This window comes from Lithobates pipiens, unplaced genomic scaffold (assembly GCF_037356315.1).
Source record: "Lithobates pipiens isolate NorthernLeopardFrog02 unplaced genomic scaffold, aLitPip1_a1.2 Scaffold_8, whole genome shotgun sequence".
Lineage (NCBI taxonomy): Eukaryota > Metazoa > Chordata > Amphibia > Anura > Ranidae > Lithobates > Lithobates pipiens.
The window spans coordinates 224596818-224618520 of NW_027507903.1; the positions used below are offsets into that span (position 1 = coordinate 224596818).

The 21703-nt window shown below is 41.9% G+C and overlaps 1 protein-coding gene across 1 annotated transcript in view; it reads right to left on the bottom strand.

The window, feature by feature from the left end:
• Positions 1-21703, bottom strand: part of NELL2 (neural EGFL like 2) — a 438239-nt gene that overhangs the window by 287381 nt on the left and 129155 nt on the right. Inside the window, exon 3 of the mRNA XM_077472831.1 lies at positions 808-958. Within this exon, the coding sequence (XP_077328957.1) occupies positions 808-958 (151 nt within the window). The remainder of the gene's footprint in view (positions 1-807; positions 959-21703) is intronic.

A 21703-nucleotide genomic window follows, 5' to 3' on the forward strand; every position in this document is an offset into this window, starting at 1 on the left:
GAAAAATTTGACTAACTGCTTGGAAAGTGTTAGCTGGAATTCAGTTTCAGTTTGTTAGTCAAGTTCATCTAAAGCTTGTAGTCCATCTAACACATCTCTCTCCCCAAATAGACAATGCTGCTGTCCACATGTGCCTGTTGCTCCTCCATCCAAATACCGTAAGGCAATACAATACAATACAAACTGCAATGTTACAAGAAAGAAACTTGCACATTTCCCCCATCAAAACAGGGTTGACAGCGGAATCAGCAATGGTCTTCTCCCAGTCGGGGGGCAGGGATGGGCAGGGGAAGCTGTCAGCGCCAGGAGAATACCCTGGTAGCTTTTTGCAGTTGCTAACGATAATCACAAGAGAATCCGGCAGCCTGGTTGTACCCAAGTTGATCGATCAACATTCAGCCTGCCCATTAACGATTCAAATCTTAGCCAAGATTCTAACCATGTATGGCCAGCCTAAGGCAAAGGGTGTGTTACTAGCCAGATCACCAGGTGAAAATGAAAGAATAAAAGCCTTAAAAGGAAATAAATAAAAAAAAAGAAATGCACAACACCACCACTAATGCAGTCACTGTATTTGAGGACTGGTAAGCTATTTTTGAATTTAATATGGCTTTAAATGCTGTTTTTTTTCTTCAAAATAGGGCATATAGGCAAATGGATATACTTCATATATCGTGTGCACTCCGCAGGAAAAATCTTTGCACACGTTTCAATCAATGGATATAAGCTCCCCATTAGACAAGATCTGGTTGATCGGTATGCAGTCATGTATTATTTTAGTTTATACAAATAAACATATGAAATTACCTGTGGTCTGACTGATGAATCGAAAGAATAACACCTGAATTTAAAACTGCCTGTTTTACAGTCAACAGTATAGTAAATTCATGCTTATTTCTCAGTTTCTGAAAAAAAATTTCTGATGTTGATGTTGATGCTTTTAAATTCCTTGACGTATCTGGAAGAAAGAAGTAAAAAAGGTTATTCATTGTGTGCTTTGACGTGTTTACTAAACTACCCTATATGCAGAAACCACGTCTGTGCAACTGTAGAATATACAGCGGTCCAACAAAAGTAAAACTATTTACATCTATACAGTTATTCTATTTCATAAAATATGTGAAATACCAGGACACAACTTATAATTTGTAATTAATATACTTGTTTTCAGCATTGAACATTTTTTTTTGTAAAATATTAATGGGTAGCTTTTACCATTGTACTTACAATACAATATTAAACACTTCAGCCTCGGAAAAATCACCTCTGATTTTAATTTTTTTGTGCTATAAACAAAAGAGCGACAATTTTGAAAAAAAACTAAAACAAACGCAATATTTTGTACTTTCTGCTATAATAAATATCCCCATTTTTTTTTTTTAAAAAGCTACAATTTTTGTCAAAGTTTAGGCAGATATTTATTCTACATATTTTTGCCAATACAAATCACAATAAGCATATATTGATTTTTGCGCAAAAGTTATAGCGTGTACAAAATAGGGGCTAGATTTATGGCATTTTTTTTTTTTTACTACTAATGGCGGCGATCTGCGATTTTTATTGTGACTGCAACATTAAGGCGGACACATTGGATACTTTTTACACATTTTTGGGCCAACTGACACTTATACAGTGGATCAGTGCTATAAAAATGCACTGATTTTTGTATAAATGTCACTGGCAGGGAAGGGGTTAATGCTAGGGGACGATCAAGGGGTTAACTATGTTCCCTGACTGTGTGTTCTAACTGTAGGGGGAGGGGAATGACTAGAGGGGATGACAGTTTGTGGTTTCTAGCTATTAGGAACTCACAATCTGTTTCTCTTCACAGAACAGAGATTTGTGTGTTTACACACACATCCCTGTGCTGCCTCTTGTGCAAGCGATCACTCATGGCCGGTGGTCATTACGACGGTTGGCCACGAGTATCAGCACCCCCACAGTGCAGTGGGCGCCTGCTATCCCACTTAAAAAGAGCCGACATAAAGCTACGACGGCTCGCGGGAACATGCCGACCTGCCGCCATATAATGACAGCAGCAGGTCGGCAAGTAGTTAATAGGTACTAGCTAGGGCAGCTGTTCACATGACATTCACAGACCTGACAGTAAATCTCTTTATTACTGTAAATACATACTTAGTCTTTACCAAAAAAGTTCTACATTTGCTAAAATAAAAAGAAAAATGTACAAGCGAACCTTTGCTCATGCACTAGGAAAAGTATTTACATGTACAAGACAAGCAGTAAAAAGCATTTTAAAACAAGCACTTGTTCACCTACAGTGGTGTGAAAAAGTGTTTGCCCCCTTCCTCATTTCCTGTTCCTTTGCATGTTTGTCACACTTAAGTGTTTCGGAACATCAAACCAATTTAAACAATAGTCAAGGACAACACAAGTAAACACAAAATGCAATTTGTAAATGAAGGTGTTTATTATTAAAGGTAAAAAAAAATCCAAACCATCATGGCCCTGTGTGAAAAAGTGATTGCCCCCCTTGTTAAAACATACTATAACTATGGTTGTCCACACCTGAGTTCAATTTCTCTAGCCACACCCAGGCCTGATTATTGCCACACCTGTTCACAATCAAGGCATCACTTAAATAGGAGCTGCTTGACACAGTAAGGTCCACCAGAAGATCCTTAAAAGCTACACATCATGCCGAGACCCAAAGAAATTCAGGAACAATTGAGAAAGAAAGTAATTGAGATCTATCAGTCTGGAAAGGGTTATAAAGCCATTTCCAAAGCTTTGGGAATCCAGCGAACCACAGTGAGAGCCATTAACCACAAATGGCGAAGACATGGAACAGTGGTGAACCTTCCCAGGAGTGGCCGGCCGCCCAAAATTACCCCAAGAGCGCAGCGACGACTCATCCAAGAGGTCACAAAAGACCCCACAACAACGTCCAAGGAACTGCAGGCCTCACTTGCCTCAGTTAAGGTCAGCGTTCATGCCTCCACCATCAGGAAAAGACTGGGCAAAAATGGCCTGCATGGCAGAGTTCCAAGGAGAAAACCACTGCTGAGCAAAAAGAACATCAAAGCTCGTCTCAATTTCTCCACAACACATCTTGATGATCCCCAAGACTTTTGGGACAACATTCTGTGGACCGATGAGACAAAAGTGGAACTCTTTGGAAGGTGTGTGTCCAAGTATATCTGGCGTAGAAGGAACACTGCATTTCATAAAAAGAACATTATACCAACAGTAAAATATGGTGGTGGTAGTGTGATGGTCTGGGGCTGTTTTGCTGCTTCAGGACCTGGAAGACTTGTCGTGATAAAAGGAACTATGAATTCTGCTGTCTACCAAGAGATCCTGAAGGAGAATGTCCGACCATCTGTTCGTGTACTCAAGCTGAAACGAACTTGGGTTCTGCAGCAGGACAATGATCCTAAACACACCAGCAAGTCCACCACCGAATGGCTGAAGAAAAACAAAATGAAGACTTTGGAGTGGCCTAGCCAAAGTCCTGACCTGAATCCTATTGAGATGTTGTGGTATGACCTTAAAAAGGCCGTTCATGCTTGAAAACCCTCTAATGTAACTGAATTAGGACAATTCTGCAAAGATGAGTGGGCCAAAATTCCTACAGGACGCTGTAAAAGCCTCATTGCACGTTATCGCAAACGCTTGGTTGCAGTTGTTGCTGCTAAGGGTGGCCCAACCAGTTATTAGGTTTAGGGGGCAATCACTTTTTCACACGGGGCCATGATGGTTTTGATTTTTTTTCACCTTTAATAATAAACACCTTCATTTACAAATTGCATTTTGTGTTTACTTGTGTTGTCCTTGACTATTGTTTAAATTGGTTTGATGTTCCGAAACACTTAAGTGTGACAAACATGCAAAGGAACAGGAAATGAGGAAGGGGGCAAACACTTTTTCACACCACTGTATGTGGCTATAGGCATTTTGGAGAAATTAATTTTCAAATTCTACACAAGGAACTGACAGCTCAACTTTTCATGAGAGCATAATCTTAGCATCCTGCCATCCCTCTAGTGTTAACACACAGCACGTGTTTCTAAACTGATTCAAAGCCGACACGCTGTGAGCAAGGGACCCAGGTTGCCCTGGATGAGTTTTAAGAGTTGCCATGGTGTGGACGAGCCAGCCATCAGTGCCATAACAACCAATGACACACTAAGTTAGAACACATGGGGATTTATTTACTAAAACTCGAGTACAAAAACTGGTGCAACTCTGCATACAAACCAGTCAGCTTCTACTGTAGGTTTTATTGACAAAGCTTAATTGCACAAGCTGAAGTTAGAAGTTAATTGGCTACTATGCACAGTTGCACCAGATTCTGAGAGCACTAGTTTTAGCAAATCTCCCCCATGTTGTTATTCATGGTTATGGTTTGGGAAATGGTCTAACCATACCATGGAAACACACGATACATATCCTGGGCCGACATATGCAGGACTGCCCAAAGCATTCAGGAGAGGAAGAAAGTGTGCCTTCTCCAGACCTGCTCCATCTCCCGCCCTCTGCCATGCTGCTGGAGCCAAAACATAGGGCTATGATGCAAAGAGCAGACCGTGTGATTAGGGGTTCTATGATAATTGAATTATGCGATTAGTGGGCTCTATGTTTAGGGAACTCTATTATGATGAGAGGACTCCATTATGGGGAACTTTATGGTCATAGTGGGGCTTTCATGCATAGGAGGGTCTCAGATGTATAGGTGGTACTGACGTGAAAGGTAGACCTCTGACGTAAGGAGAGGGTAATCTGATGTGACGTTACTTTCATCATGGTGGTTGTGTGCATCAACCCGGGTATAGGTTTACTATTGATAACATAACTTTTTTTACATTTTAGACTATGGTGCCTCAAGATTTTGCAAATAAAATAAAAAAAAGTTAAGAAACACTGCTTAGAGTCTTTGTTGTAATCTTTGAGAAGGAATTACATGCAACTCAAGAGGAGAGTAAGGACATGTTTTAAATCCTTTAGGCTTGGTTCACGATGCCGCAACCCCAAAGTCATTTGCTTGTAACTATTGTGATTTAACATTGCAGTCTAGGGCACTCAAGTCGCACCAAAATCAGATAAAAGTAGTGGAGGACTCTTTGTTGCTCCAACTTGAGCCACATTGATATAGATTTTACCCATTAAAATGAATGTGTTTTGGCTTGTCATGTGACTAGGTGTCGCAAACCACATGATAAGTTGCAACAGTGTGAACCGGGTTTTTCTGCTAGTTAAGAATATTTAAAGAATTGAACTCCTATTTAAATAGTTTAATCTTTTTGTACCAATTGTATGGCTTTAAGCTGGGGATCGGTAGCTGCTTATTTTTGCATTTATAAATGCTACTTCAGAAATTAGCACACAGGATGCCTACCTCGCTTTTTCTAAAGTCATTTAGGGTCAACATACAGAGCTGAATTAATTTTTGCCTTGTTGCTGGAAGGTTCACTTTAATTACTGATAACTGAGTGGTGCTCATATGGTTCCCCTCTCAGTCTGAGTACAGAACCAATACGAGAGGCTATGTACCACGTGATAGCTGTTATTGGTCAGAGAGATGTACAGAGACTTGTGTTTACATCTGATAATCCTCTCCATCCTCTACCAACAGACGAAGGGGAGAAACTGGAACTAATAAAATGACCGATTCATTCATGCATTCTTTTCTGATGTAAACAAGATCAAAGAGTCAGCAAGATCAATTAATTCTTTCACACCTTTCCTCTCCTGAACATCTGATCTCCATCGTTCCTCCATATGTGCCCTGTATATCAATCATTCACCCCCCTTACGCTGCACATCTGAACTTTAATCTTCATCTATATCCTCCCAATGTATGTGCCTTGTTCATTAATCACTTTACCACCTCCCTCTGTCTATGATCTGTATCCAGTGTACCATTACCAATATCCACATTTCAACCGCCTCAATATCAGCAGAGTTCTTCATTTCCAAAAAAATAGAATAAAAAAAGTTCACCTTTGGGTGACTTTTTCCAAAAAGATTTGTCCTAGACCTACACAGGTTTCCTATAATAACTTGTCCACATCACACACCCTTCCTTTCTGGTAAAGAGTATTCAAGATGTATTATTAGCAATACCACCATGATGGTAGAGCTAGGAAAACAAAACAAAAATTTTCTTGCAAACAGTTTGCAATGCATCTCTTGAAAAGCATCCTAAAAACAATCACTGGGCAGGAAAACAGCAGGTCAAAGATCAGCTACTAGAGCAGGTTGTAGCTCCAAATAGGTTGTGAAAAGTGTGTGAAAATTCCACGCTCATATTCACATCAAATCTGTATTTGTTTAAGGTGGTATTAAACCCAAAGACAAAAATGTATGATATTGCAACTCACAAATTCTTAGATACGGTGACTCAGTTATTTTTTCCCCTTTATTTTCACCTGGTGATCCAGCCAGTGTTATTTTCCAACTTACTTTACCAAACCAAGCCATCCAAACCATTAACACTGACACGGGTGCTTATGATGTACAGCTATCATTTATTGATGAGGACCTAATGTTGACTGATGTAAGAAGTCATCTGTAGAGTTCATAATTGATGTGTGAATTTTTCTATTTATGTACCCCAAATTCCCAGTTTTCATGTAGAATTCTAAGCTAGTCACTGATTATTATTAATCATCTATGATTGATGATGGATGAGGGTGGATAAAGGATGATAGATGAGAAGGAATGGGATGAGAGAATTCTAGTATATTGACAAATGTGACCAATTTACCAACTTCACCTATTTGGGAAAGTTATTTTGAATGTAAAAGGCATCTATATGGTTGCCAGCTTGAAGTTGGACTAATACAGGCATACCCCACTTTTAAGTACACAATGGGGTTTATTTACTAAAGCTGGAAAGTGCAAAATCATGCTCACTTCTGCATAGAAACCATTGAGCTTCTTTTTTTTTTTTTTTTTTTATTCATGTCGGAATACAGCAAATAAAATGTTTATACAAGTTCTGCTCTTACACAACACAGGTAAAATTAACATATGGCAGAATTATACTAGTCCATAGTCATGTATTACAATCTACAGCATAAATGGTTACCTTAAACAAATCCACCCAAGCCTCACTGTGATCTCTTTTTAACATTTCTCTATTAAGTACTTCCACTGAATAAGGTATAGCTGAATATAGTACAATGCACCAGAAATCATTAATAATAACATAACAGGTAAGAAAGAAAAAAAAATCAGGAGAGCTCAGGTAAGTCAATCGAATGAGTTCTATGTGGTGACCTGAAGGGTGCAAACTCTATGTCGCAACAGTATAATATGCGTAGAGAAGGCCTTTTAGTTTAGGGCCTGTAAAAATGGTTTCCATTCAAAATTGGGAATTGGGGGTGCAAATAAAGAAAGGAGAAAGAGGGAGTGTTATGGATCTATTGGTTACACTATATTATCAAAAGTATTGGGGTGCCTGCCTTTACACACAGATGATCTTTAATGGCATCCCAGTCTTAGTCTGTAGGAGTCAATGTTGAGTTGGCTCACCTTTTGCAGCTATAACAGTCTCAACTCCTCCGGGAAGGCCTCCACAAGGTTCCGGAGTGTGTCCACGGGAATGATCCACCACTCCTCCAGAAGCGCACCCGTGAGGGATTGAGGTCAGGCCAGTCAAGTTCCTCCACCCCAAACTCGCCCATCCATGCATCCACGGACCCTGCCCTGTGCACTGGTGTGCTGTTATGTCGGAAAAGGAAGGCGCCATCCCCAAACTGTACCCACAAACTGTACCCCCCTCCACCAAATTATTTGGACCAGTGCACAAAGCAAGGTCCACAAAGACATGGACGGGCGAGCCCGGAGCGGCGGAACCCGACTGGCCTGCACAGAGTCTTGATCTCAACCCAATAGAACACCTTTTGGATGAATTAGAGCGAAGACTGGTGCCAGGCCTTCTTATCCACATCAGTGCCCGGCCTCACAAATGCGCCTCCGGAAGAACGGCCAAACACCCCCACAGACACACTCCCAAACCCTGCGGACAGACCTGCCAGAAGAGCCGAAGCTGCTATTTTTTTTTTTTTTATTCTTTATTTATCTCAAAAAAAATTTTTTTTCTTCCAGCAGAGTGTATTTAGAACAATTTCAAACCAGAAAAAGAAAAAAAAAGAAAAAAAGGAAAAAACCTTGTTTACACATATATACAAACATTCCTTAATTTCTTTGTGGTTAAAACCTACACCATCCTAATATTAAATACCCCTCTGCTTTCCCCTACCCCCCCTGCCCCTACCCTCCCCCCCCTTTCCTTGCAGGTTTCAAATGGGTTTCTTATTTATGACCGTTGTTTCTAACCGGGTATTGATTTCTTCTTGTCTTTATTGTGTAATTTCCTCAACATATCTCCAAGACAATTTAAATTCTTCCCACGAGGCCCATTTATCTAAGCCTCCCTCATCTACTGTTAGGGCTTCGTCCCCTTCATTATAATTTTCAATTTTTTGTATTTCATTTATACGGAAAATCCATTCCGATATTTTGGGGCTCACACTTTCTCTCCATTTTTTTGGGATTAGATTTTTGGCGGTGTCTAGCAGTATGGGAATTAAAGAGGTTTTATATTGCTTTATGGGTTCGTCTGTCCCATGAAATAGGACCGTCCACGGATCTTCTCTAATTTCCTTTTTAGTTACTACTTTTATTATCTCTAAGATTTTTCTCCAGTAATTTTTAATAATGGGGCAGTCCCACCAAATGTGGGCCATGGTCCCAATTTTTTTACACCCACGCCAACAATCCGCAGATTGCTCTACTACATATTTGGCCATTTTATCGGGTGTCGCGTACCACCTTGCTAAGCACTTGTAGTTTGTTTCTATCAGCTTATTGTCTACTACCCCCGAGTGAATTAATTTAAATATCTTATTGCGGATTTGTGTGCTACATAGTGACCCCAACTCTTTTTCCCACTTTTGGATGTATGGCGGGTCCTCCAGCTCATCTCCCTCTGAGAGAATCTTATATAAAAGGGTTATGTTTTTTTTTTATTTTTCTCTCAGGCATAGCCGCTCCAGAGGTCTCAATTCCTCTTCACTACGGATTGGCTGAGGTAAGTTTGAGATGAAATGACTTAGCTGGAGGAACCGCCATACATCCATCTTCATAAGTTCTGTGTCCGCACACAGTACTTGAAATGGGGCTATTTTACCATTAACTAGTATATCTTTTAATTGTGCGTTTTCTTTCATTATCCAGTTACCCCCCACCTCCTGTTTACCAGGTGTGAAATAATCATTTTCTTTAAGAAAAATCAAGGGTGAATTATATCCCCATTTATTTTGTGAATGTGTACGATCCCAAATCTTTAGTGCTAAACGTGTTATCTCATGTGCTTTTGGTCCGATGGACCTGAACTGAGGAGGATTCCATATTGTGCGTCCTAAAAGTGCTTGACTCATTGCGTTCTCTACACTCACCCATCTCTTTTCGTTTACCTCTTTCGCCCATTCCACTACGCGTGACAAAACCACTGCATTGTAATATCTTTTTAAGTCCGGGACTGCCAATCCCCCTTGTCTTTTCCCCCTGCTTAACACAGCCGAGGCTATTCTCTGCTTTTTATGTTGCCATATGTACTTCGAAATTATATTTTTCATTAATCTAAAATAGGCCTGAGAGAGCGGAATGGGCAACATTTGAAACTTATATATGATCTTCGGGACCAATATCATTTTAACTGCATTGATACGTCCTAACCAGGAGAGGGGGCATGTTGAGATTTTTTTTATTTCTCTTTTTATTTAATCGAGTAAGGGGATGTAATTATTCGTAAATATTTTCCTTATGGTATCCGAAAGAAAAACTCCCAAATATCTAATCTCCTTGCGCCAGGGGAAACGGAATTCTGCCCGGAGTTTCTCTTCTTCCTGGTTACTAATATTGACATTCATAACTTCGGACTTGTCGAGGTTTATTTTCAAATTCGATATTTTGCCGAATTTTTCCAACGCCCTCAGCAAGTTCGGGATCGTAATCCTAGGATTGGTAATGAAAAAAAGAGCATCGTCTGCGTAAGCGGCTAATTTATGTTCGTCCCTTCCCAACCCGATCCCCCTTATATCCTGGTAATTTCGGATAAAAGTCAGTAACGGCTCCAAAGATAAGGCAAAGAGAAGTGGGGACAGTGGGCACCCCTGTCTAGTACCGTTTCCCATTTGAAATTGAGAAGAGGATTCTCCATTAATTTTTACAGAGGCCTGCGGATGGTTATAGAGTACCTGGATCCATTGGATCATTCTCAGGCCTATACCCATGACTTCCAACGTTTCTATCATGAGTCCCCAGTCTACCCTGTCAAATGCTTTCTCAGCATCTATAGACAGGAATAGACCTGGGGACCCACTGTTTTTTAGGGCCTGGAGGAGGAGTAATGCCCTCACACCATTATCCCTGTCTTCTCTCTCGGGTATAAATCCGACCTGATCAGGGTGCACTAATTCGCACATCTTGTTCTTCAGCCTGGACGCCAGTATTTTGGCGAATAATTTTGTATCCGCGTTCAATAATGCTATTGGCCTATAACTAGAGCAAAGTAAGTGATCCTTTCCCTCCTTCGGTATTACCGTGATCGAGGCCCGCAAGGCCTCGGCCTTCATTTCATATTTTATGCCTAATCCGTTCATATATTTGCATATTCTGGGGACTAAGAACTCCTTAAATTTTTTGTAGTAAATAATCGTGTACCCGTCGGGACCCGGGCTTTAGCCCGATGCCGTGTCCTTTAACGCTTGATAGATTTCCTCCTCTGTAATAGGTCTATCTATATTATATCTATCACACTCTTGTAAATGGGGTAAATTGGTATCATACAAAAATTCTTTAATAATTTCCTTGTCCCCTTTATCATGCCCCCCTTTTTGGCCTACATTATACAGGGCATTGTAATATTGCCTGAATACCTCTGCAATTTCCTTTGAAGAATGGACCATCTTCCCGTTCTTATCCTGTATTTTATCAATAAAGTTAATCCCCCTCCTCCCTTTTAACTGTCTCGCTAGGTATTTACCGGTTTTATCTTTCCCATAGTGTCTCTCTCTGACTCGCCCCTCCTGTGCCCTCCTTGCTTCCAGCTCCATGAGATCCTTAAGTTCCTCTCTCTTGTTGAGCAATAGGTGAAAGAGTTCCTGCTGTTGGACCTTTTGTTTTTTATGCTCTTGTTCTAATCTATGAACTTCTTTTATCAAGTTCTCCCTTTTCTGTATTTTAACTTTTTTTTTTATTTGCGCCTATGGAAATGAGGATACCCCTGATGTATGCTTTATGTTCTTCCCATAGGGAGGCACCCGAAATTTCCCCTGTATCATTCGTCAAGAAGTAGAATTCTAATTCTTTCCGAATTATCTCTAAGGTTTCTTTGTCCTGTAGGAGATTTTCATTTAATCGCCAAGTAAAAGGTTGTCTATATAATCCAGGTATCCTCATCTTCATTAACACTGGAAAATGGTCCGACAGAGAAACTATTCCTATCCTTGTCTCAACGACATCCTCCAACAACCTGTGGTCCACCAGTATGTAATCCAGCCTGGAATGTGTCCACAGGGGAATAGAAAGTATAGTCTTTCATTTTTTCATGTTGAATCCGCCTTACATCCATCATTTGATGTTGCTTCAGGCGATGTTTAATTTTTTTCAAAGTCCTCTCATTCCTCCCTCTTGCACGGGACGTACTATCCATGACTGGTTCCATACAGAAATTAAAATCCCCTGCTAGGATTACATCACCAGATTTAAAATCTGCTAATCTCCGTAAGATCTGTTTCATGAATCCTAAGGGATTTTTATTTGGACAGTATACATTTGCAAGAGTAAATATCCTCTTTCCTAGTTCTCCCTTGAGGAACAAATATCGGCCCTCAGGGTCAGTCAGCCGATCGAGCAGAATGAATCTTGTATGTTTCTCAAATCCGATTGCCACTCCCTTAGCCCTCCTTATTGGGGAATCCCCATAAAACCAAGTCGGAAAGCTATCTGAAAATAACTTAATATTCGTATCCTGGGATAAGTGTGTCTCCTGCAAAAAAAATACTACTTCTGCTCCGTAATGCTGAAGTTCCTTTAAAAGTTTGTACCTTTTGTTAAGAGAATTTAATCCTTTCACATTGTATGACATAAATTTTACCTCGGTCATCCAAGACAGACTGATGACCTGCTTAATCTACACCTTTTTAATCTACCCGAGATTTCCACATTTCTTTCGGTCTCCTCCTCTGCAAGGCATTTCTCCTCCCACCCCTCCCCCCTCCCCCCCCATCCCTCCGCCCACCCCCCTCCCCAACCACTGGCCCAATCCTGGCCTATACTTGACATTGGGGGGCACAGCTCCCCAATACAAGCAATACCTTCTAGGGTGTGACTCCAACTGCGGTCTTCCACTTCTGCACCCCTTATCCCCCAACCCCTAGGGGAAAAGGGACACCCTCTCCAGACAAGGAGTGGTGGAGCCCGGGTCAGCCCATCCCGTCCTTCTTCCTATCCAACCCACCCCCGCCCCCCCCAAGCTCTCCCCCCCCCCACCCCCAACCAGAGAAAAAACCAAAAGAAAAAAAACAACCAAAGAACCAAAGAACCAGAGCAAGAAAAATTAACATCCTCCTCCTCCCCTCCTTATTAACCCACGACTATTGTCATTAAATTACACCAGAGTCTCGGGGGATCTTGGGAGGTAAGATTCCCAGATTGTTACAAAAGACCTCAAGTTCGTCCAGGAACTTTAACTTGATAGTCCTTCCCTCTCTCTGAACTAACAGAGCTGTCAGAAACCCCCATGAGTATCTTATATTTGCACTTCTCAATTGTTCCAGTAGAGGTTTGAGTTGTCTTCTCCGAGCCAAGGTCCTAGCAGAAAGGTCTGCAAAGACTTGTAGAGTTGTCCCTTCATATTGTAAAGAGGGCAGTCCTCTTAATTTGCTCCAAATCTTGGCTTTATCCTCATAAAGGTGAAATTTTATAATCACGTCTCTAGGTACCTCTACTTTTAGTCCTGGAGGTTTCCTCACTCTGTGGACACGATCTATCTTTAATTCTTTGCCTTCCTCTCTTCCTAGTATAGGGTTAAATATCTTCCCCATTTTTGTTCCAAGGTCTTCTCCTTGTTGTTCAGGTAGGGCTCTAATCCTCAGGTTCTGACGTCTGCTCTGGTTCTCCTGTTCCTCCAATCTGTATAAGATGTCCCTGTGAGCCTCTTGCATCTTTTTAGTCTGCGCTTTTAACTCCTGTATTTCCTGGGCCTGTTTACCCATTAATTCCTCTGTTTCTTCTAACCTCCTTAACAGGTGACCCATATCCGCCCTTACGGTTGAAATCTCGGCCTTAATGGTATTTTCCAGTTTCATAAACATTTCTTGTATTTCACCTTTTGTAGGTATTTGAGAGGTAGCCTGCGCCTTATTTTTACCCTCCAAATCTGGCTCTATCTCCTCACTGGAAGAGTCATCCTGTATCCCAGTTGAATTTCCTGCCTCCTTCCTCCTCTCTCGCTTGCCCAGCTGTTTTTTTCCCATGCCGGGACTTCTTTGGCTTGTTTCTTTAAGGTACTTCTGGATCGAGCTTGTATTTAGGCTCTCTTTAGGGGCTTTGGGGTCATTAGCTTTTGGGTTTCTTCCCCTCATGTTGTCCCTCTTTGTCCTTCTTTTCCCCAGGATTCCCTTTCGTTAAGTTGAAACTGGGAAGTAAACTTTGAGATTACATGGAGAGTACCAGGGGGCAAAACAAAAATAGGATACTCCTTTCCTTTGAGCTCGCTGATGACCTATTTAGGAGATAACAATCTCTTCACTACTGATCCACCAATGGCGCGCTCTGATCACAGTTTGCAAAGGGAGAGATCACCTGGTCTTCTCCGTAACCCCGAGTATCTCCCTTATATGTCCAAGGCTTAACCAGTAAGGGCCAAAGATATCAAAGAAAAAAACAAAAGGAGAACCCCCTTTTCCATTAGTATGTTCCCCCAGCAAAGATATGTTCAAGGGACTAAAGGAGTAGTCTTCTAGTACAGAGGGATTACTTGACACTATATTTGAAACCTCCGATCCCTCCTGTGATAAGGGAATCCTAATGCGGCACTCAGTCTTTGTCGTCCCCAGCTTCTCCTCTCATTCAATACAGAGGCATAAAGTCTGAGCTATTCCAGCCTTAAATACAGAGGTAACCCTTAAACTGGGTTATCATTGATTTAATTCAGGCCAAACAGAGGACGCAAACCAAAAAAGAGGGGGAGGGAAAAAAAAAAAACGCACACATCCAAAATGTATCAGAGTTCAAGGCTGTACTTTTCATGGCTTAGTTAGCATATAAAAATTGTCAGAGCTCTACATAGTTTTCAAGTCCGTCAGCCACCTCCAGCAAGTTTACTCCAGGACACGTGTTTTAAAGATGCACATTACCACTTCTTGTAACATAAGTCTACAGGCTTCCTATTAGTGCAGGCACTCCTGTTTAACTCCTGAATTGCTGCTACAATGTATTTAGCTGGTCATTAACCGATCATTGTATAACAATCCGAATAAATGAGATGGTTGGGTCTGACCTGATTGTAGACTTCTGTGCTAATAGGCTCTTCAGCTCACAAGGATGTCACAGCGCTGAGGCGTCTGGTGGGTGAATATGGGGGGGGAGAACCAGGGGCTCCGTCCGCTCCGGCGAGATCCTCCGTGTCGTCTGCCGGCGATGTTCCTCCGAGTCCCGCTGAGGGAGCTCTTAGGCTCGAGTGAGCGGACGTTCGAGTGCGGGCGATGGGATAAGAACAGGCATCGTTACGGAGCGCCGCGCTCTCTCACTGCGCTCAGCTCCGGACGGCAAGGCAGGTCCTCCTCCATCCGCTCGCGTGGAAGCCGCAGTTAGGCCCCTCCCCTCTCACGTACGCCGCATGACCTCGTCAGCCCAGGACAAGAGAAACCATTGAGCTTCTAAACCCAGATTGTTCAATTAAGCTTTGGTAATAAAACCTGCAAGCCCATTGTTTTCTATGCAGAAGAGAGCCTGATTTTGTACTTTCCAGCTTCAGTAAATAAACCCCATTGTGTACTTAAAAGTGAGGTATGCCTGTAGAGTAAAGAAACTCTGAATTACTGAAAAATAAAAAACTTCCAATCCTTGATTAAGAGAAAAAAAAAAAATAGGATTGTACTACTGACTCTGCTCCACTGCACACATTTAAAAACGTTTTCAAGTGCAGTCTGGCAGTAGGGAAGAAAAATTACTTGTGGGAAAATAGAATTTAACAAAAGCTTCCTGACTTCACATGGCAGAATATAATTGCTTTACGAAAAATATATATATATTTTTTTTACTGACAAAATGAAAAAAAAAATAGTATCTACAGTATCTCACAAAAGTGAGTACACCCCTCACATTTTTGTAAATATTTTATTATAGCTTTTCATGCAACAACACTGAAGAAATGACACTTTGCTACAATGGATAACGGTGTAAATTTGCTGTCCCCTCAAAATAACTCAACACAGCCATTAATGTCTAAACCGCTGGCAGCAAAAGTGAGTATACCCCTAAGTGAAAATGTCCAAATTGGGCCCATTTAGGAATTTTCCCTCCCTGGTGTCATGTGACTCATTAGTGCTACAAGGTCTCAGGTGTAAATGGGGAGCAGGTGTGTTAAATTTGGTGTTATCGCTCTCTCTCCTACTGGTCACTGTAAGTTTAACATGGCACCTCATGGCAAAGAACTCTGAGGATCTGAAAAAAATAATTGTTGCTCTTCAGAAAGATAGCCTAGGCTATATAGGAAGATTGCCAAGACCCTGAAACGGACCTGCACATGGTGGCCTAGACCACACAGCGGTTTAAGACAGGTTCCACTCAGAACAGGCCTCGCCATGGTCAACCAAAGAAGTTAAGTGCACATGCTCAGCATCATATCCAGAGGTTGCCTTTGGGAAATAGACGCATTAGTGCCGCCAGCATTACTGCAGAGGTTGAAGGAGTGGGGGGCAGCCTGTCAGTGCTCAGACCAGACCATACGCCACACACTGCATCAAATTGGGCTGCATGGCTGTTGTCCCAGAAGGAAGCCTCTTTTAAAGACGATTCACAAAAAAGCCCACAAACAGTTTGCTGAAGACAAGCAGACTAAGGACATGGATTACGGGAACCATGTCCCGTGGTCTGATGAGACCAAGATAAAAGTATTTGGTTCAGATGGTGTCAAGAGTGTGTGGCAGCAACCAGGTGAGGAGCACAAAGACAAGCCTGTCTTGCTTACAGTCAAGCATGGTGGTGGAAGTGTCCTGGTCTGGGGCTACATGAGTGCTGCCGGCACTGGGGAGCTACAGTTTATTGATGGAACCATGAATGCCAACATGTATTGTGACATACTGAAGCAGAGCATGATCCCTTTCGCTTCAGAGACTAGGCCGCAGGGCAGTATTCCAACATAACGACCCCAAACACCTCCAAGACGACCTCATCCACTCAACAGCTTTGGTCTACCATGGGGAAGCCTTTTCTGAATGGAACCTGTCCTGTTAAACCACTGTATGGTCTTGGCCACCATGCGCAGCTCAGTTTCAGGGTCATTGTTGCAAAGTGTAATTTCTTCAGTGTTGCCACATGAAAAGATAATAAAATATTACAAAAATGTGAGGGTGCACTCACTTTTGTGGGATACTGTATATATATACACACACACACATACACACACACACACACACACACACACACAAACAATTAAAATGATAGACTGATCATTTCTTTGTCAGTGGGCAAACTTACAAAATCAGCAGGGGATCAAATACATACATGTATACATACATACCACATGGACATAGGGAAAAAAGTATTTGATCCCCGGCTGATTTTGTATGTTTGCCCACTGACAAAAATATGATCAGTCTATAATTTTAATGGTAGGTTGTGACAGCTGTACTTTGGGTCCTGAAGTGATCAAAGGCACATGGGTAGCAGCAGTACAGTATGATTCAGGTACATGTAGGAGGTGACGGTGGTTCTTTACTTAGGTCCTATCATCAGAATGGACAGCTGTTTGGTTGGCAGGCCTTTCCATGAACTGTGGCCATATTGTCAAACCCACGGGTTGTCTCCATCCTTACCACTCACCCAGGCTCCAGAGGGGAAAGGGGTCTGGCTGATTTGTCATGGCTTCTCTTTGTTTTTTGCTGAATAAAGCAGCCTGAACATCAGTCTCAACTCTTGGCAGGAGCTGGAATGGGACCATGGGAATCTGAGTCTTGGGTCGTGGTGATTGTTAACATTGTGCTGGAGAAGGCATGCCATCCCTAGGTGTGTTATGGAGGTTGAATAGGGCTGCGTACAGCCCTATTCAGCCCTGACATTTCCCTAGAAGATGCTTGGCCATTCTTAACACTATGCTCTGCAAGACCATTGGATCTCGAGTAATTGGGACTGCTAGTGACATGCTGAAAATCCCATTGGTGAGCAAAGTTCTTGAATTCTCTACTTGAAAATGATGTTGCATTGTCAGTCATCAATTGATAGGGAATTTCATGTACTGAGAATATTTGATTTAATGTCCTGATCACTGTTACTGGAAGTGTTTGGGAGGACATCAAATTTCCACCAGCAAGCGTACGAATCTACCAAGACCAGGTAATCCTTGTTTGAACCCTGAAATATGCCAGCTGCTGTAATAGACCATGGTCTGTCAGGTATTTGGTGAAGAGCTAAAGGTTCTCTTATCTGGTGCTGTCAGAGCATTATATAGGACACATCTGGAAACTTTTCAATGTCAGTGTATATAGTGGACCAAAACATGGTGTCACATGCCCGTTGCTTAGTGGAATACCAGGGTGACCTTGATGGAGCCGTGTCAAGTAGTATTTCTGAAGAGAGAGTGAGGAATTACGCATCTCTGACCATGCAGGATTAATATATCATTCACTGTCAATTCATCCGTCAGAGTAGAATGGTCAGATATCATGTGGGATTACCTTAAAGGAGCCAGGCCACCCATTAAGAATGATGTCCATGAGGTGCTGACAGGTGGCATCTGCCTGTGTTTTGTGCTTTAGTCCCTGAATCCTTTTGGATGACAACACCCCATCCAGAGCCAACACATCATAATCCTCAATAGCTCCAGAGTTTTTAGAAGTGGGGAGATGTGCACGGGAAAAAGTATCCGCAACACATAGCCTCATTTATAGATTACATTCAGGTGGTAGCATTGAAGTTTTAACATCATTCGCTGGATGAGCGCAGATGCTTTGTGCAGGGGTTTTCTCAGCATGGTTATGAGTGGCTGATGTTCCCTCTTCACAGTCACAGGGTGGCCATAGATTTAATCATGGAATTTTACACAGGCAAATACTAGTCCCAATAATGCCTTCTCAATGTGTGCATAGCATGTTTCAGTCTCAGAGAAGGCTCTTGCAAAAGCCACAGGCCTCCCCTCTTGAAGACAGACTGCACCAAGACCATGCTGGGAAGCATCAGCAGACAATATCACCAGCTTATGCACATCAAAACACTGTAGGACAGGTGGACTATTTAATTGTGCTTTCAATGTATCCACAGCAACAGCATGTTGTTCAGTCCAACACCAGTCGGCATCTTGGTGTAGAAGTTGTCGGAGTGGAGATGTTATCTCACTGTAGTGATGATTGAATTTCGAGAGATAATTGGTCATGCCAAGAAACCTTTGTAATCCATGTTTGTCCTCTGGAAAAGGCATTTGATGGATAGCTTTGGTCTTCTGGGTCAGGCTTGACACCTTTATCTGTGAGGTGCCCAACATATGGCACCTCTGAGACCCTGAAGCGACATTTGGTAGGGTTGAGCTGCATATTGATGGCTCTGACACGGTCTGGTGCACATTCAAGTCATTTGTCATGTTCAAGGGAGGATCCCATATTTAAGATATCATCCACGACTATTTCACATGGCTGTCCAGCAAAGAGCTGTTCCATACATCTCTGAAAGACTTTGCTTCCAGTTGAAATTCTATATAGCCACCGTAAGCATTTGTGTCTCCCATATGGGGGTCATACATGTTGTGAGTAATGAGGATTCCTCATCCAGAGGGATTTGTCAGAATCTACATTTTGCATCCAGGATGCGGAAGACCTTTGCCTGTGGCATGTCAGCAATCACTTGCTCTACAGTTCTTAATGGGTGAGAAGGCCTCAGGCGAGCCTTATTGAGGTGCACGGGATCAATGGATATGCGGACAGTGCCATGTGATACATGACTGGAAGCTTACCAACAGTGTCAGTTCGAAAGAAGCCCTTACAAGCAGTTATCGCAGGAGCCCGTTGTTGTTATGCATGTACTCCTGGGCTGATTTGTATTAGATTTAAGCGCATGCTGTCTGGTAAGCCTTGCAGGCTCTTAACATTTCTACCCACAATGTGGAATAGCAGCTTGCCCCCTGATAAATCCAAGGTAGAAGTGCCCAGTGTCTGAATTTTCTGACTCCCATAAGCCATCAGGTTTATTTTGACTGATCAATTTCAGCTTTGGGGTCAATGTGGATAAGGACAGGACATGTCATTGCATTTGGCACCAGTGTCAATTTTCAACTTGACATGTTTGTTGCATGCTGTTGAGAGTATGGTGAATACTTCTCCCTCATTTGCAATTAGGTCTACAGTTTCACAATGAAAACAATTTTGGTGAGCATCAAATTCCAGTTAATTAATTCTGTGCACAATTTGTTGTTTAGTATGACTAAATGGTGTCATCCATGCACCTCTATTTTGAGGCTTGGACTTTGAAAAATGATTCCATTGTTGCAAGAGTTACATTTTGTTAAAAGCCAGACACTTGTTGCACTCAGTAGCAGGTTCACTACCACAGTTGCTGCATTGTCTTGTGTTCTGTTGCACCACAAACATTTCTGCCTCTCTTTTTAGTTCATTAGTGGCCCTTTCAGAATGTTCAAACATAATACATATTCTGATGGCTTCAGAAATGTTAAATCTTTCTCCCTGAACTGAATCATTGTAGAACACACATACAATCCTGTCACGTATCAGTTCATCTGTTGGCTACATAGGATTGTATTCCTTCATCAGGTTTCTGAACCATCACGTTAACCACTTTCAGACTGGACCATTTTTCTGGCTTAAGACCAGACCACTTTTTGCGATTCGGCACTGCGTCGCTTTAACTGACAATTGCGCAGTCATGCGACGTGGCACCCAAAAATTTTTTACTTTTTGCTATAATAAATATCCCCCAAAAATGTACAAAAAAAAGTTTTTTTCCCCCTCCGTTTAGGCAGATATATATTCTACTACATATTTTTGGCAAGAAAAAAAAAAAGCCATTGATTGGTTTGTGCGTTTACAAAATAGGAGATCGTTTTATGGCATTTTTATTAATATTTTTTTTTACTGGTAATGGCAGTGATCAGCGATTTTTATTGTGACTGTGACATTATGGCGGACACATCGGACATTTTTGACACATTTTTGGGACCATTGTAATTTATACAGCAATCAGTGCTATACAAATGCACTGATTCCTGTGTAAATGACACTGGCAGTGAAGGGTTTAACCAAGAGATGGCAGTGTAGGGGCTAAGTGTGTCCTAGGGGTGTGTTGATAACTGTGGGGGGCGTGGCTGTGTTTTCACAGGGAGCAGAGATTAGTGTCACTGTTGCTACGCAGAATTGGAAGATACTTGTTTACTTTAGCATCTCCCCATTCTTCCTCCCCGTGAGAGAATCACAGGTATCCTCGCAACGATCGAGTCCACGGGACACGCTATTGGACTCATGGAGGTCCCGACTGGTGCGCAAGCGCCGGCGCGCACGCGATGGTGTGGTGACACATTTAAAGAGACGTACCTGTACGCCCACGTGCCTGTCCATGCCATTCTGCCGACATGCTTCGGTGTGTGCCAGTCAGGAAGCTGTTAAATGCATGTCTGCTTATTATCACATTATGCTGTGGTAAGCATATCATCACATCACGGTCCTCTCCATTCTCATTATCTTGAAAATTAAATGACTCATTTATCTAGTGCATCTGAGCCAGCAAAAATTATTAGAGTGCAAGCATGTACCTTTGACTTGTCTGAGAGTCCTGCTTTGCTGTATACAACCCATTCTCTTTTGAATTTCAGCCAGTTGTTAGCAATGTCATTATCAAAGATTAGGGGTTGTATGATGCAGTATGAAGTTGAGCGATGAGGTTTCAGTGATTCCACTTCTGTCACCATGTAGACTTTGTAGAAGCAATTATGAGTCATCGGACGAACGTTGTGAAGAACTTGTTTATTCCAGTCAGCAGAGAGCCACATGTAAAACCTATTTCTTCTAGTTTCGCTTCATAACTTCCTACTTCCTGTTCCCACCCCCCAGGTCCTCACACAGCTATGTAAATACAACTCATGCATATTCTACAGAACCGTATCTTAATTGGGGCTGAATTGCTGGACAGCAGCTGCTTTGGAAATTCGCAGTGAAAAAAAAGGAGTGGAAATTCACACCAGACATATGTGAATCTAGCCTAAAGCAAATAATAAATAAATAGTAAGTGTATTGTCTTTCCGGCCCTCCAACTAATCAAGCACAGATCATACTTGATTAGCTGCTACCTCAGGGTACAGTAGTCGGGGAATGATAGTATCCCCCATCACATTGACAGCATTTGCATAAAGTCAGCTCTACTTTCTTTTTAATTTCTGAAAGAAGCACAAGTTAGATCAAAATATTGTAGGACACTTCTAAAATAAACCTATTGCCTTTAAGAGACC